The sequence below is a fragment of the Melanotaenia boesemani genome, chromosome 18 (genome assembly GCF_017639745.1).
Source record: "Melanotaenia boesemani isolate fMelBoe1 chromosome 18, fMelBoe1.pri, whole genome shotgun sequence".
Taxonomy (NCBI): domain Eukaryota; kingdom Metazoa; phylum Chordata; class Actinopteri; order Atheriniformes; family Melanotaeniidae; genus Melanotaenia; species Melanotaenia boesemani.
The window spans coordinates 15,745,747-15,761,872 of NC_055699.1; the positions used below are offsets into that span (position 1 = coordinate 15,745,747).

Consider the following 16,126-nt stretch of genomic DNA (forward strand, 5'->3'; position numbering starts at 1 on the left):
CCTTATTCTGAAACGTTGAATGATGCTATTGGATACTTGTGTTTATTGTTTTCCTTTTGGACCACGGATTGCAGTCTGGACCTCGGTCACCAATGAGTGAGAAAGTGAACGTGATATAGGCCTACATTAGAAGTTACTAGAGGCTAGTTGTAAAGCATTTTTTTTATTCAGCTTCATTTATATTACTTGTTGAAGCTAAATGAGTCAATGTTACAAAATTTAAGAGCAAATCCATATAATGATAAAAAAAATTATAAAAGCTATTTCTTATACCCAGCCTAACACATTAGAACCCTTCATATAATATTCCATTAAAATAAACAGTAGAAAACATTTTATTTATGTTTTGGTTACTAACAAACAAAGCTTGGAAAAACAAATGCATGCCACTCTGGGTATGTGTGGATATACATACACCCATTTGAAAACTGCAAATCAATTAAATGTTTAAGGACCTAGAACATATCTGATTCTCCTCTTCCAGGCTCCTTATGGACCAGAACCTCCACTACCATTTCAGCATGAGCTTTACTCAACTTGCAGGTCCCATTTGCTTTAGTACACAGCTCAGCCTTCTGTCCATGAACATCTTCTGTCCAAAGCCTTTTGATCAATCTCGATTTTGGGCGGGTCAGGCAGTCTTTTATCTTTAATATATCATCAGCTGCCTCACAAATACTTTGCCAGTTATGTACCATTTGGCCTCTCTGGTGCAGGGCCTTTTGGTTGTCATGTTCAAACTGGAACCTGGTGGAATTGTACAAAAATAAAATAAAAAATTAGTCACCTTTATAAGTAGATTATTATCTACTTAAAAGATCATGTTTATCTGATGCTAATTGAATTCTTTTACCCAAACAGGCAAGATCCAGCTGAAGTCTGTCCTTTATCTGATACACGTGTGGGTTTATTCACTGTCTGTGATCTCATGAAGTCCTAACAGAGTCATACATTAATCACAGAGTATTGATTTGACATTATACAATGGTGTGTTTGGTGTTATAGGGGCACTATATGAATGTGTTTACACTCTATGCATATGTCACCTGTGTATCCATGTTGGTTGACTCTGGTGTGGACGGGATGGCAGGACTGTCCTTCTCTCTGTAGTAGTGGGCTTTGGGGGGCAGAGTACGGTGCAGGCTGTTGGAGAGGGCGTTGAGTCTAAACAACAGTTCATCTACTAAGCTTTCAAACTCCTCAAGAAAATATGTCTGAAAATACAGAAGGTCCTGGTAACTGATCACAGCATCAGTTGTTTACAGGATCACATGACATCACAAAGCAACTTGTAACAGTAATCTTAAATTTGTAAATGCTTAGCTACGACTATGTTCTTTGAAGACAGCTGCTGGTGCAGCAACACTAAGAAAATATCTTCTCTCTAAAGTATCATTTTTATGAACCTGTTAGGCAAAAATAGGTGCGGAGAACTTGCTTCCATTTTTCATCTCAGTTTGTGAGTATTTAAGTCTGTAATAAAGACTCTCTGACTTCATATTAATGCTATACATTCATCAGTTTGTAAGTGGAATTTTGACATAGTCTTACTTCAGGTCTTAAGGATTGTAAACACATCCCTTAAGCATCTTTGATTTCCTTAAAGAAACTCAAACAGTATGATCAGAGTAGGTATAAGCCAATCTACATGTTTACATTGTTATGCTGCACATCTCTGATTAACTAAATGATATAACAACTATAAACTCCATCACTACCCATCTTGTAGCTATAGGCAAATGATTCAGCAATAATTTACAATAAAAACTCCATTCTCTAAACTAGAAGTACTCTGACTACAACCTACTGCTGGTAAACATAAGTACTTCACACAACCCTTCTTAGAAAATAATAATAAAAAAATAGGGGGAAAAATCCCTTCTAAAATTACATTTACAAACTTAAATAGTCTGGCTTTCATTTTTCTCACCCTTCCTTCATCATGGTTGTCAGTTCCTGTTTGTCTCTGCTGCCCGGTGAACTCAAAGATCCTTTGTCTGATGTAGCACAACAAATCTGCTATGGTTAGGACATTCCTCCTGCTCTGAGACCTTTTGGTCATTTTGACTAATGAGGACATCACACCAATCACCTATATGGTAGACACATGGCTGTTAGACATGTTAGTCTCACAGGTTTTACAAAAAAAAAAAAAAAAAAAAGGTATATAGTTAATTTGCACCATTGCTGTCCACAGTACAATGGAGGACAGATAGAGAACTGCCCAGTAAGAGAAATCAGGCCCTGAGTGAAGGAGGCCCCTGGCACTTTGGAGTCCCATGTGGCGACATAGCAGCATCTGAAGGGAGCGTGGAATCGAACTGAAGGTCCAGGAGCTTTGTCCGTACAATAAGCAGAATAGTAACACCAGGAGGATTAGACCTGCAATCTACCAGAACAGAAAGAGTCTTTAGTTTCAAGTATTCTTTTGGGGAATGGTGGGTGCATTCAGTGTTTATATAATAAGACCTTTTCTAACATGCTATATAATTTGTTTACCATTGGCCATAAGACACTAGTGAGAGAGTGTGCAAAGGCAGCAGCAGAGGTAGCTACTGTCCTGTTCACCCTGAGCACAGTCAAACTCCTTATGGTCAAAAGAAAGAGGATCACACCTTGCAGTGTACGAATTAACTGTAGAAATAAAATATACTTTGTCAGTCATCAAAAACAATCATAACACAGCTCTGGGTCTTACAATGTCAAAAAATTCAGGTATGATGTTAGTGGCAATATTTTTTGTTAATGCTACTTCAACAAGTTGCTCATAATAATCTTGTTAAAAACTAAACTTCAGTCACTTTTCAAGGGGAAAAATATGTTAATAAACTTTTAGGAACAAGCAGTTTCTCTGCACTGGTTTTGTTTCTTTCTGTCTCACTTGTTCCGAGGTTGCCAGAAAGCTAACATCAACATGTCTTCTGTTGTGTCTCTGCAGCAGCTCCACAACTTCCACGATCAGGTTGGAGTGATTGATGGAACAGACATAATAAACTAGTGTCGTTATCAGAAGACTGACCTGAAACACACAGACAGTAAGAAAGTGAGACACTTTTTCTGATCCCACAGTGAGTAACCAGGTACATTTCATACTCTGCTTCAACTTCCAGATATCTTGCCAGTATGCTTAATGTGGCTTGTATGTTAGTTTAACATTGGCAGGTTACTTCACTCTCTCAGACAGGTCACCATGATCTTGTTAACATTGGTAAGTGGCCGAGTGTGTGAGCCTGTGTATGTGTGTTTTTCGCTCTGGTAGACTCACTTCCACCCAGGTGCAGGGTGTCTTCCAGGATCCCATCAGCCCTTGCTGTGCAATAGTGGACATTTGATTGCAAAGTAGTAGCAGAGACACGAGGAAGAAGAGAAGCTGGTGGTGAGAAAAAAAAAGGTAAAAAGCTCTACAAACATGGAGGGAAAAAATTATTTAGTCTGATTTAAACTCATGAACTCTTTTGTCAGTATACTGAAATGGACCATTCACCTTGCATAGCAGAACAACATAATCCCACCCAGCAGGAGAATGATACACCCTCACTGACTGGACTTTGGCAGAGGGCAGTAACACACCGCTGGGGCTCTGCTCAGTAAGCAGGGTCACGCTGGTGAACAGGTTTGGTGCAGGGCTGTACAAGGTGAACTGAACTCTCAGGGCCACCGTCTGTCTGCCCAACCAACCACTTAAACGCAGGTGCGTCAGTTGCGAAGCAGCATCAGATCTACAGAAGAGCAGAATATCACAGAAACATATTTCAGACGTGATTGTAACCAGGAAACTGAAATAACAACTATTTAAATTATAATTGTGTGTTTCTCTGCATTTCTCACTTTGTGCGGCCCAAGCCAACTGATGTAACTGCTTCTGAATAGAAACCGCTGTGATCGTATGTCCTTGGAGGTGTCACCATAGGAACCTAGAAAAATTTGATGTTTGAGCGTGACTGACAAGAATAAGGAGTTCTGACCCAAAATTTTAACACAAATTTGTAGATGAAACCTCAGAACAATATATGTTATATTATGTTATGTGGACACATTTTCCCATTAAATTCAATGGGAAAGTGTCCAGTCTAACACTGTTCAACACTCCTGTAATAAATCCACACTGCACAAAGGTTTTAACATTAACTTTTTTTTTTCTTGTATAAAATGCAGTTTATGCTGAGCGTTTTATGGACTTTTTATTCAGCTCTTCACCTCATTTACAATCCTGTCTTAAGCTGCCCCCCATTTTTAAAAACTATTATACTTCCAAGTAGTCAGACTTGCTTGTGATCTTTTAAAATGATCATAACATATAGTCCTCCAGGCTTTCCAAAGATCTTTTAAAGTTTTTCTTTAAATATTGGCTGCTTTCTCAATCATTTTCAGTTCAGTCCTTGCAGCTGACCATTTTCAAAGGAATTTTTTTTTTGTCAAGCCCCTTAACTCTGTCACATGAGTCATTCAAGCATAAAAAAAGACACTGAACTCAGGTTAAATCAGATTTTTTTTCATAACACAAACAAAGGGCACAGTAGCTAAACTAATTTTAAATAGGCTCTTTGTTACTACCAGCCTGTTGCTATGACATATAATTTGCTTCCACTTCTATTTGGACTGAAAATCAGAGGCAGCAGGTCTGAGGAAAATGATGAATCTTCTCAAGACTTCTACATTACTAGAGCATTGTGGGGTCATCTTGATGGAAAATGGAGCAAAAGGCATCAAACATCCAAAGAAGAGCTTTTATATGTCCTTCAAGAAGCCTGGAGAACTATTCCTGAAGACTATTAAAATAAATTACAAAAAAGCTTATCTACGAGGGTTGTGTGGAAGAATAACAGAGGTCAAGATTGAGTATTGACTTTCAATTTGGTTAGCGCTGAATAAAATGTGTTTTTGTCTTATTTCTATGTATTTGCATGTTTCCATTAACTATTGCAACTATTTCCAGTTTTTCTGCCAATATAGGCTACTGTATAAAGAAAGGGACAGCTTTTGGCACAGTGATGTATATAAATGAAAATAGGCTAGAATGACTGCATACTGAAGTAAAACTTTTCAAAAATCTCTGAAAATTGTGACTTGTAGTAGGTACCAAACCCTGCCCTGGGTATGTGATGAGCCATTTACTTGATTTTCAGTAAAAATGCCAATAAAAACCTGCTGAGCCAAATTCCATGAGAAGTATGGCATGAGATTTAATATTTTAATTCAAAAGATTGTCGCTAATCCCGTAATGACCTTCTTTAAAACTGCCTAACAGATTACAGGTTTCCATGTGTGGTGTGATACTTCATCCATCAGGCTTAGTATAGTGCATCTAAAACAGCACACACGCTTGTCTTTAACTTGTGAAATCCTTGTAAAACAGCGCACTCTACTGGTAAGTTTAGTGTAGAACAGAGCTGGATATAAGTGTTTCTGCCTATACCAAAATATTAAATATGGTGGATCACTTGTGGATTTTGTAATCATTAAAATGCAACATGCATTAGGTTTCAGGGAAAATTGTACACGTATTATTCTAAAATAAAGTCAGCATTTTTTCCTCCTTCAGCACATTTAATGATGATGATTATTTTATTACTATAATTGTAATGTAAATACATTTAAAAGATAAATTAGCAACTACAATTCTACTTTTCTTCCTTACCTGGCTCTGAAATGGTTTGAGTGTCTCTGTCTTCTGCACGATTGGATCTCCAATAACAATATGCAACTGTTGAGCAACATCAAAGTGGTGAAATGAGGAGAAATTGTTTGGCTTGGCTTCTACATGGTATGAAGAATAAAAATCTTGAGTGTGGTCAGAGCTGACTTTTATCTGCATTCTTAGTTTAGCTAAAACTGCTTTGCTTTACATAGATTACCGTAGTTTTTGCCGATGTATTCTGGTACAACAAATGAAGCAGACTTGTCTGTGTCCAATTCCACCAGTCCTCATGATTTTTTATGGACATAAAAACATTATTATGATTCCTGGTGAAACAATAATAAAATTATATGATTTTATATATATATATAAAAAAGAGCAATCCAGCACGTGTGTGCAAGTCTTACCTGATAAAGTGTCTTGTGACAGCTCTGTTGAGATGATAATGCTCTTTGAATGAGCTGTCATAACTTATACACATCATCAGAAGAAGCATGGAGCCAAAGAGACTCAAATCTCTACATAACAAAGAAAAAGAAGCTTAAATGACATCACACACAGGTGCACATGTAAACAAAAACATAGACATATACCTGAGTGTTTTGCAGATAAGAGATTCTCTCCTTTTTTTCTCTCGACTTTTCCTCAGTCTTGCTGGAGTGGGCGGGCGCACGAAACGCAAGTACCGAGATCGCTGACGAGCTCTCAGCAGCTGCGAATCAGGGATATCCAGTTTTATTTTTGAGTATTAAAATATAGAACACATTTATCTGTGCAGAGTCTGCAGTGTCACCTCTTCAGTGTAAGATGAGGTTTTCTGGGGGATAGCAGTTGGCTCAACCTGCTCCTTTGGCTGATCAGCAGAATCTTGGCTCCACAGTTTTGAAGAAAATATCTGAATGTCAGTTTTGTTCTTGTACCAACATGAAACAGTCACCGCCACTGCAAGAATCTGGAGAAGAGCATTAAAAAGATGGCAGTATTAACTGAGGATCAGTATTTAGTTAATGAACATAATTGTCAAAATGAAAGTATAATTTTTTTACCACAGCTGGTTGGATGAAGAAGATGCAAGACATAAGAGAGACAAAAAGAGCATGTATCCAAAGCAGAATCTTGCTGCTGCTGAATCTGATATAGATAAAAACACATACACACAGTTATAAGTTACATTAACACACTGAGAATGTCTCAGGGGGGAAAAACCCCTCATTTTTATGTTATTGATAGTCCCCTACCTCAATCCCAGCACTGCAGAGAACAGTAGGCAGCACAGAGACAACAGCACACAAAGCACCCAGACCACATGGTGACACCACAGCGATGTAAGACCGAATCCTCTCTCCTGTAGAAAGGTTTGACCTTCATCCCTCGCAGCTCTCTGGTTTCCATTAAATTTCCAGCCCTCGGTTAAAAGTTCAGACTCATTACTCTGACGTATATAATCGCAATTGCTCCATTCAGGAATCTGCAAAAAAGTTTGCAGCACTGGCCCCACACTGCTCCTTAATGCCAGATCATCCTCCTTCCTCATGACTACATCAGGCTGGATTATAAATTCTTCATCACTATCTTTATTTTCTAGTGTTGTAGTGGACACTGACAGAAGCTCTATGTCCTACAATGACACACAGATGATCATTAAAATGCTGTAAAAACAAAGATATATAGGAAGAAAAAGAAAGAAAAGTATATTGATACGAAACCTGATATTTCATCCTCCAGGTTTCTTGTAGCCACTGCTGAGGGTCACTCCTGGAGAGATGGGGCTCCACTTTATTGTCATTCATGGGAAAAGTATCTGCAAGGAGACAACAGAATAAAACACAGAGAAAAGCTGGAGGACAACATAAAAAAATCCAAACTAAACCCCACCTGCTAAACAGTCATCAGTCATTCTGCCATTTGCATGTCGGACTCCTGAGCCTGCTAGTTTGATCCCACGGAGTCGAAACAAGAAAGAAATCAGTGTTGCTGCAGGTAACACAGCAGCTACACTTATAAGTCCTGATGTTATAGAAGCAGCTGACAAATCGACAATGCCAATCTTGAAGGGCAACTGTAAAAAAGGGATTAAGAAATTTAACATTGTATTCACATGTGCACTCTGGTGCAGCAAACCTTCAGATTTCTATGTTTTATCAACCTACTTGGTCATCTGTTTGCGATATGATGACTGCGTTGGCACATGCATACCCCAGCAGCAGTAATGCACATACACCAAGTCTTTGAGTATGTGTGAAGGAATTAGGGACGGGGCAGCTGTACACAGACATCCAGATGTGCAAATCGGCCAAGTAGTCAAATAATTTGAGAAACAAAATCTGCGAATAATGTGAGGAAATCTGGGGTTACGTAAAGTAAAAGTAGAAAATAGATTATCCATACTGTGAATGTGAGTGCCGCACCTTAGAAAAGCTTATTCCATGAGTGCCAACAAGCAGCATCCTTTCCACTCGGCCATCTCCTTTGTTCACAGCCAGCCAGCACTGACTGACAAACATCCAAGAGCGAAGCTTCACATGCCCCTTGTTCACCTGGATGTTAAGTAGGCAAACACACCAATCTGATTCTGAAACTGACAGTGCAAGCAGTAAGGGAAAGAGCATAGTGGCAAACACTGAACAGGTAGGCTTTACCTCAGATACTTCCACAAGTTTGAGGTACCAGTCAGGAGAAGGACCAGAGTTGTCATGCCAGATGTGAACCCCCCACAGAGGGCCCAGGCTGTCTGCTGCACTGTAGAAAGAAAGTAGGAGATTCTAAATGAAAAGAAAAAAACTAATGTGATTGAGCATTATCGTAGTTAAAGAATTTACAGACACTTAGTTTGTGAAAAGCTTTATTTTTTTATTTCTTTCAGAATGTAATGTTCGCAGATTTGTGAATTTCTTTACCTCAGTATAAAGGTATCTTGAGAGTTCCTCCTGAACAGAGAGGATCCTTGGACTTGTAGTTCTCTTGTCTGTGAGCTCCCATCTTCACCATACAGCATTATGTAAACCTGGTGAAAATGTAAAGGTTCAGAGCTGAAGTTTGAGAGCTTTTATAGAGCAATTTATTCCAGTCTGGAAACCAAATCATGATTTAAAAAAAATCAAACACTTAACTCTTAACAGCTTAGCCACGAATTTTGTTTTAAAGGAAAAACGTTATAGTTTCTCATTCATATTCAAATTCAGCTCAGAGACTAAGCATCTGTTTACATGCTATCAAGGACACCTGTTGGATTCTCACACAGCTGCTCTGTGGTTTTTCACTGCACGTATAAACAGACGGGAATCATGGGAAAGATTGGATTATTCAGTGCTTGGATCCTCTACCAGAGGTCTGGGAGCTTGACATTCTTCCTGGGTTATGTTGGAAACATTCTCCAAGCTTGGAAAACACAGCCCAAAGTTAGCTGATTACTACTGGCACCAGTACTGCCTTTAAGTCTTACATTTTTTACTGCTTTGTTCCTTGGTATTTTACCAGCTTCTTCCAGATTGTCCCTTCTTCTTGGTGTTGCTGTCACCCAATATTACTACATCTATCTGCTGTCTTCGTCTGTAAGCAGTCAGCCTGGCCATCACCAGTTTATCAGTCTGAATCTGGAAATCCCACAGGAGCTTAGCTTAGTTATTCTCCTTCTCAATCTCTATCATCTACAGCCTTTGATGGTAACTCCCGTCTTGACTTTAGGACTTTTAACCCAAATTGAGTACAGTCCTGTACACTAATCCAGCACCCAAGTTATGGCATTCCATGTATGTCGTACCAGCCTGAATCTTACATCTTACTACTTTTTGCTGGACTGTTTGAGCTAATTATGCACAGCAGCCAGTAACTGGGGTCCTGTCATGTGTCCTAGACCCTGGCCTCCATTACCCTTGTGCTCAGTAGCTGTTATTGTGCAATCTTAATCAGTGCATCTGTTCAGTTTTTCAGATCAGTCGTCTCTAGTCACTGATTGGGCTTTTTAATGTCAGCCACTTCCTCAGTCTGATGGTGGTAACACGCAGTTATCCTTCTACAATTAATTCAATATACAGTAAATAAAACGCAAAAATTAAGGATGTACCGTTTGCTTACATTAAATTGTCTGTACTTATGCTGCCACGTGAAATGCTTTAATCAAATCAAATTGAATTTAAAAAGCATTTTTCATGCAACATTTAACACAAAGTGCTTTCCATGTCAAAAGTTTAGGCTTGTGTTTTAAAAGTTAGAAACACAAGTCATCACACACTCAAGTTTATAACAGAACAATTCAGGAAACAGACACATGCAATCATACTTTCCCTTTTATCTGTCACATACACACACACACACACACACACACAATAATCACACAAAGAGCCCACTCCCCAACCCAGAATGTCTCTAATACAATATGTCAATGAAAATAACAGTATAAGACGTTATGTATTGGCACCAATAGACCAGGTGAGGAAACAACATCATAGGGATCTTTTACAATGTGTACAAAAATGTGTCTGGTTGCACAACTGCAAAGAGGGACATTTCATTATATGGCATGAAATATAAACACTTCTAATTGAGTTTTTCTTGGTGTGTTTGCCTTGATGACTCATGATGAAGACTGAAATGACACATTTTCTTTCCTTTTTCTACCTCCAGCATCATGCCACAAAGCTCAAATTATGTCAAGCAGGTTTTTTGAGCATGAAAATGAGTTCACTGGACTCCAACAGCTTCCACAGCCACCAGATCTCAATCCAATAGAGCAACTTTGGGATGTGGGGGAATGGGACAGTCTCATCATGGATGTGCAGCTGACATATCTGCTGCTACTGTGTGATGCTATTATGTCAGTATGGAGAAATGGTTTATTTGTGGTTTGTATGACTCTCCCCTCAAACTATGTGAAGAAATTTGATTTCTGCGGATAATTTAGTCACTTTTAGTGGATCTCTCCTTTACCTCCAGTAAGGGTAGAGATAAACAACACAGGTCATATGCATCCCCCTATAACAGACATCTAACACCTTATAATGAAGATCATTGGCAGTATTAGTAACATAGGTGATGTCATGCTTGATTAAAATAATCTAATAAATTATTTGAAAGCCTGACCCTACATGTGAATGTGTTTGCCTCTCTTTATGTTAGCCTTGTGATTTTCAGTCTAAGATGACCCCCAGCTTTCCACCAACTCAGACAAACAAATATATAGATTGAGAGAGTTCCCCAGAAGATTGTAACAAAGATGTAATAAATATATATGATAAAAAGTAATTGAGATAAGCCCTAAAAATAAGCCTTTACCTTTGCACTCATACAGGCTGCAGAGCAGAGACCAGTATGGACAGTAACAGCATAGAGATATTGGTCTGTTGGAGAGTTGTCAGAAAGGTAGTGAACTCTTTGATTTGCCTCTGAGATGGCATCAGCTCTCCTACACCATGCCAGGCCTGGCATGTAGAGGCACAGGCACAGTATCAGTACACCCAGCACTGTCAGATCACTGGGAACACTGAGACATCGGAAGGAAGAGCAGAGAGCACAGAAGAATTCATTTAATAAAATGTTATATTTTTAAATTAATCAGCATAACAAGGTTATTATACTATTCATTTTACTAGATAAAATAATAAGCATAGGAAAAACAATGCTACAATGAAAGAAAATCTCAGGATTGTTAAGGTCACCTTAGGAATGGATCCAGATCAGTTGTGTCATGGCTGCTCTGGATCTGCTGCCAAAACACAGTCAGTGGCCTCAACTGGTAACAACTAAATTTATAAAATAAACAAAAGAAAAAAAAAAAGAATTATTCATTTTTGCAAGTGTTTATATAATTTCATGCAATATAATTTGCTTCCTTGAATGTCTACCTTAGAGCTCACAGGCTTTTAATCTGTGCCTTACCTGCAGTTGACTAGAGAGGTGGTGTCCACTTGCTGTGTCCTGCAGCCATGGTGTGTCCAGGCCCCCTGCTGGCCATCCCAGGACAAACACTGACTGCTGTCCACTGTGAGACTGTAGCTTATTTGTTCACTCTGGTGCTTTCTTCTGGGTACGTTCTCAAAATCAGCATCTAGCAAGGCCAAGTGACCAACTCCTGCAGCTGGAAGTTACCATAAGTACTTCAAAGCAAGTTAGATGAACTGGAGTTACACAAATTATTGGACCAAAAGGTACTGTTCCTCTTTCACATGTTAGCCTAAAAGGCTGCCACCATTAAAAAAACATGGCTTGATGGTTTCCCTCCTCTTCTCCTCTGTTTCTCTTTGTGCATGTTAAAACACAGCAGAGGACAGTTAAGATAATATCACAATGGCAACTTGAGATTATAGCACCAACTGATAGAAATACATTACTGTAAGTGCAGAAAAGGCTTTTTGGTGAGAATTAACTTATCTGAAACATGGATGGATAAGTGCCCATCCCAAAAACTAAAAGAGACCAAAAATTTTCTAAAACTGGTGGCCACAAGCCCTATTTCTGCTGATAAAAAGCTTTCATCACAACAGACGAGGGTCATAAGATAATTGCTGTACCTGAATTACAAAGCAAAAAGAGTTGCTAAGCATTCTTAATGGTCTTATCCATCTTGATATGTTACAGTAGTCAAGAGTATAACAGATAAAGAGTTCAGGAGGAGAAGGGAGGGAAAGAAAAAATACAAGAACACTGAACCAAGCCCTCTCTTACCATTAAAGTAGGATGGGAGCAGAGTTATGCGTGTGGTGTTGTTCTCCCATCGGTGAATCTTGTGCAGGTGATGCGTGCTGGGAACTGGCCTCTCAAACATCCTGACACAACAGAGTCTCAGGATTTGGTTTTGTGTCATTGTGTAGCATTATGTAGTGATACCTATTAGCTGTTCATTACTAAAAAACTAGTTGCAATAAATCTACCTGAAGAGAAGCATGATGGGAAATGCCTTGTTGGGCGGTGAATTGAGCACCACTGTCACTTGGATGGCCTGCTGCAAGTGCTCCTGGGTAATGCTAAAGTTGTGGTAATTGACCTTGCTGCGCAGGAGGATGTACTTAGACAAAGAACTCATCTGCAAGAAAAACAAGATCACATGTTGATGGAATTAGTTTTACTAATTTAAAATATTTTATTAAAAAAATCTTTAAAAAATTCAGCTAACATTTGTTAGACAGGGGCATTCAAACAATGATTTTGTGGTCTAGAAGAAAACTCCTCATGGCACCTTCCATTTTCCATTAGCACCTGAAAATAGCAAGTGACAACATACATTTTTTTGTGGCTGCTGCAGCTCAATGCTGATTGGTTGAGAAAGGGAGTGAATATGGATCTTTCTTCTGGTGCTGCATTTGTACAGACTCAAGTCAACCACTGGGCCACTTGTCTGGAAAACAGAAGGTGAAGTACAATGAATATTAAGTAAGTGTGATTTGTCATGTCATGTTGGTCTGTTTTCACCTGTGCAGGATATTTGGCCCAGGTGTAAGGGCTGTGGGTGAGCTCAGTCAGCACTCTGAGGACACATGGTTGGTGCGCTCTTGGCTGAGCCCGTCCACTGTGGCGGACAAACAGAAGCCTGATCAGTGAAGCTGGCATGTAGAAACTGGTTGAGCCGCTGTGGATGTATGTGGAGCTCTTTTGTTGGAAAGCTGCATTCAAAGTGATGTAGTCAGAGTTAACTCTGAGCTCCTTGGTTTCATAGAAGAAAATGTACCTCTGGAAAAATACAACAGTGAATGGATGTCACCGGAGAACCAAATGAGTTTTTTTTGTTTTGGAATTTGAAAATTAACAAAAACTTAAGCGTGTCTCCTCTCACCAGCAAGACATCTGAAGCTGTCCGCAGAATATCGTCCACAAGCTGCATCCCCTCCTCTATTAAAACTGATCCTCCCTGATTGACTTGAGGATCAATGGATGGGTCCAGTAGACAGCGACTAGGATTTTCCTCAAAATCTTTTATGTTTTTATCAGTGGGTAAACCTGACTCAAATGCTTGTGAATCATCAGCACTTTTGGGAGTTTTAAATGTGTAATCACAGCTGGTGACTACCTTAAGATCATATGAAAGTAGGTTAACTAGAGAGTTGAGCATCTTTTGGTTACCATGGTAGCTGTCAGAAGCACTGGACCTAGGAAACTGTTTTGAAACAGCCTGAACATAAGATGTAATCTTTCTGGCACTCATTAATGTCACCTAGAAGCAACAAAAGAAGTTTAAGAAAAAGTTTAATTTATCAGCATGCAGCTAACAATTTCTTTTTGTCTATTAACTGTCTAAAGAAGAGATCAGACATCCACGTACCTGACTTGTAAATTTTAGTAGGTCATTTAGAATGAAAATGCTGTCCACCGCTGATACCTAGATTTGAATAACATGTGAAATAATTGTACAAAGAAAATCATAGTGTGTAAGCACTAAGTCTGTGTTTGTACCTGTTCGCTGATTTTGAGCTCACAAACACAGCAGATGAGCACATTGCGCATGTGCATCTGTGCGTGTGTGTTAGCTTCAGCATCCAGACTGAGTCTGTTCAGTATGCTGGAGAGGAGACTGATGTAGTTACGAATCTCCACACTGTTCCCAAGCTGCACAAGAGCTGACAGATTCCTCAGACCTAACTCTGACCTGCAAACAGAGAAGCAAATAACACAACATTTTATATTGTCGACAAGAGACTGTAAAATGTGGAAAAACCCTAAATAATGTTGAAATGCTCAGATTAATGGCTCTGTATGATATCCTTTAAAAATTTCAGCGCTTTATTGGAAACAAACTATTGATAGGTATAACATTTTCTACAGAAAAGATGGCATTACCCCAGTTAGAAAAAGCAGAATCATGCTGGAGTTTTGCATAACTGTCAAGTCATGTTATACACTAGGCATGAAGAAACTTGAGTCTAAGGGTGTTCTTACATGTAGGCGCCTGTTTTAAAATCTTCACGCAACATTTCAACAAGATTCAAATCTGTGCTTTGACTTGTCCATTTTCCAAACTTCCATTATTCTTTTAAGGAGCTGCTCTCTGGTGGATTGTTGGAGTGCTAAAGATCACATTAGCTTCTAACATTATCTGATTATAACTGAGAGTAGAAATGAAGTTCTCCAGTCAACAAGACTGTGAATTAACTCCTATATAATATTTCCACAACCATGCTTCAGTGATATAGGGTTCTTCTACTGAAAGGCTTTGGCTTTGGTCTGAGACAAAACATAATCTGGCAGTAACAGGTAAACCTGCACAACCTGGAAATAATGTTTGATCTACAATCAAGTGCATTTTATTTTGGTAAACCTGTTCATCTGCTTGTAAACACTAATAACTAATCAACCAATCACATGACAGCAAACGCAATCCATTTAGTCATGTAGACATGGTCAAGACAACTTATTGAAGTTTAAACTGAGTATCAGAATAAGAAAGAAAGAGGATTTAAGTGACTTTGAATGTTGTATGCTATGTACCAGACGGGTTGGTCTGAGTATTTCAGAAACTGCTGATCTGCTGGGATATTCACCCACAAACATCTCTAGGGTTTATAGAGAATGGTCTGAAAAGAGAAAATATATAGTGAGCAGTAGTTGTCTGGACCAAAATGCCTTGTTGATGTCCGAGGTCAAACAAAAATGAGACTGACTCAAGATGATAGAAGGGTAACAGTAGCTTAAATAACCTATCATTGCAACAAAAACAGAAAACAATCTATGAATGCATAACACATTGAATTTCACAATGTGAGAGGATCATATGAGTTACCACTCCTGTCAGCTAAGAACAGGACACTGAGGCTACAATTCACACAAACTCACCAAAACTGAACAACAGAAGGTTAGGAAAAAGTTCCCTGGTCTGATGAGTCTCAATTTCAGCTGCAATATGCAGATGATGGGATCCTAATTTGTCTCAACAAGATGAAAGCATGGATCCATCCTGCCTTGCATCAACATCAACAATTCAGGCTGCTGGAGGTGGTGTACTACAATGGTGAGGGGGATATTTTCTTGGCACACTTTGGGCCCCTTAGTACCAACTGAGGATCATTTAAACGTCACAGCCTGAGAGTGTTTGCTGACCATGGCCATCCCTTTATGACCACAGTTAACCATCTTCTAATGATTACTTCCAGCAGGATAGTGCACCATCACAAAGCTCAAATCATCTCCAACTGGTTTTTTGAACATAACAATGAGTTCAATGTACTCCGATGTCCTCCACAGTCATCAGATCTCAATCAAATAAAGCAACTTTAGGATGTTGTAAAAATGGGAGATTCTCACCATGATGCAGCCGACAAATCTGCATTAACTGTGTGATGCTACCGCATCAATATGAAGCAAAATTTCTGTGGAATGTTTCCAACACCTTGTTGAATCTATGCTATGAAAAATTAAAGCAGTTCTGAAGGCAAAAGAGGTCCAATTGGTACTAGTAATGTTTACTTAATAAAGTGGGTGGTGAGTAACACATGTAGATGATTTATCTTGTAGATTTTATACTTTCACTTTAAGGAAACATACAGTTTTGGATAAAAGTATACT

General features: G+C 38.9%; 1 protein-coding gene across 1 annotated transcript in view; it reads right to left on the minus strand.

Annotated features, from left to right (window-relative positions):
- Positions 1-144: 144 nt before the first annotated feature.
- Positions 145-16,126, minus strand: part of LOC121629248 (polycystic kidney disease 1 like 1) — a 28,087-nt gene continuing 12,105 nt past the window's right edge. The window contains exons 22-54 of the mRNA XM_041968884.1: positions 14,021-14,213; positions 13,890-13,946; positions 13,404-13,781; positions 13,043-13,300; positions 12,855-12,968; positions 12,505-12,656; positions 12,299-12,399; positions 11,513-11,711; positions 11,293-11,376; positions 10,910-11,117; positions 8,536-8,642; positions 8,278-8,377; positions 8,047-8,175; positions 7,789-7,962; positions 7,514-7,697; positions 7,345-7,439; positions 6,877-7,256; positions 6,685-6,769; positions 6,432-6,590; positions 6,232-6,350; positions 6,046-6,156; positions 5,856-5,964; positions 5,639-5,704; positions 3,829-3,914; positions 3,485-3,719; positions 3,266-3,370; positions 2,882-3,019; positions 2,500-2,634; positions 2,183-2,389; positions 1,931-2,092; positions 1,047-1,214; positions 854-936; positions 145-747 (exon numbers count right to left, since the gene is read on the minus strand). Coding sequence (XP_041824818.1) covers positions 456-747; positions 854-936; positions 1,047-1,214; positions 1,931-2,092; positions 2,183-2,389; positions 2,500-2,634; positions 2,882-3,019; positions 3,266-3,370; positions 3,485-3,719; positions 3,829-3,914; positions 5,639-5,704; positions 5,856-5,964; positions 6,046-6,156; positions 6,232-6,350; positions 6,432-6,590; positions 6,685-6,769; positions 6,877-7,256; positions 7,345-7,439; positions 7,514-7,697; positions 7,789-7,962; positions 8,047-8,175; positions 8,278-8,377; positions 8,536-8,642; positions 10,910-11,117; positions 11,293-11,376; positions 11,513-11,711; positions 12,299-12,399; positions 12,505-12,656; positions 12,855-12,968; positions 13,043-13,300; positions 13,404-13,781; positions 13,890-13,946; positions 14,021-14,213 — 5,173 coding nt within the window. The 3' untranslated portion in view covers positions 145-455. The remainder of the gene's footprint in view (positions 748-853; positions 937-1,046; positions 1,215-1,930; positions 2,093-2,182; positions 2,390-2,499; positions 2,635-2,881; positions 3,020-3,265; positions 3,371-3,484; positions 3,720-3,828; positions 3,915-5,638; positions 5,705-5,855; positions 5,965-6,045; positions 6,157-6,231; positions 6,351-6,431; positions 6,591-6,684; positions 6,770-6,876; positions 7,257-7,344; positions 7,440-7,513; positions 7,698-7,788; positions 7,963-8,046; positions 8,176-8,277; positions 8,378-8,535; positions 8,643-10,909; positions 11,118-11,292; positions 11,377-11,512; positions 11,712-12,298; positions 12,400-12,504; positions 12,657-12,854; positions 12,969-13,042; positions 13,301-13,403; positions 13,782-13,889; positions 13,947-14,020; positions 14,214-16,126) is intronic.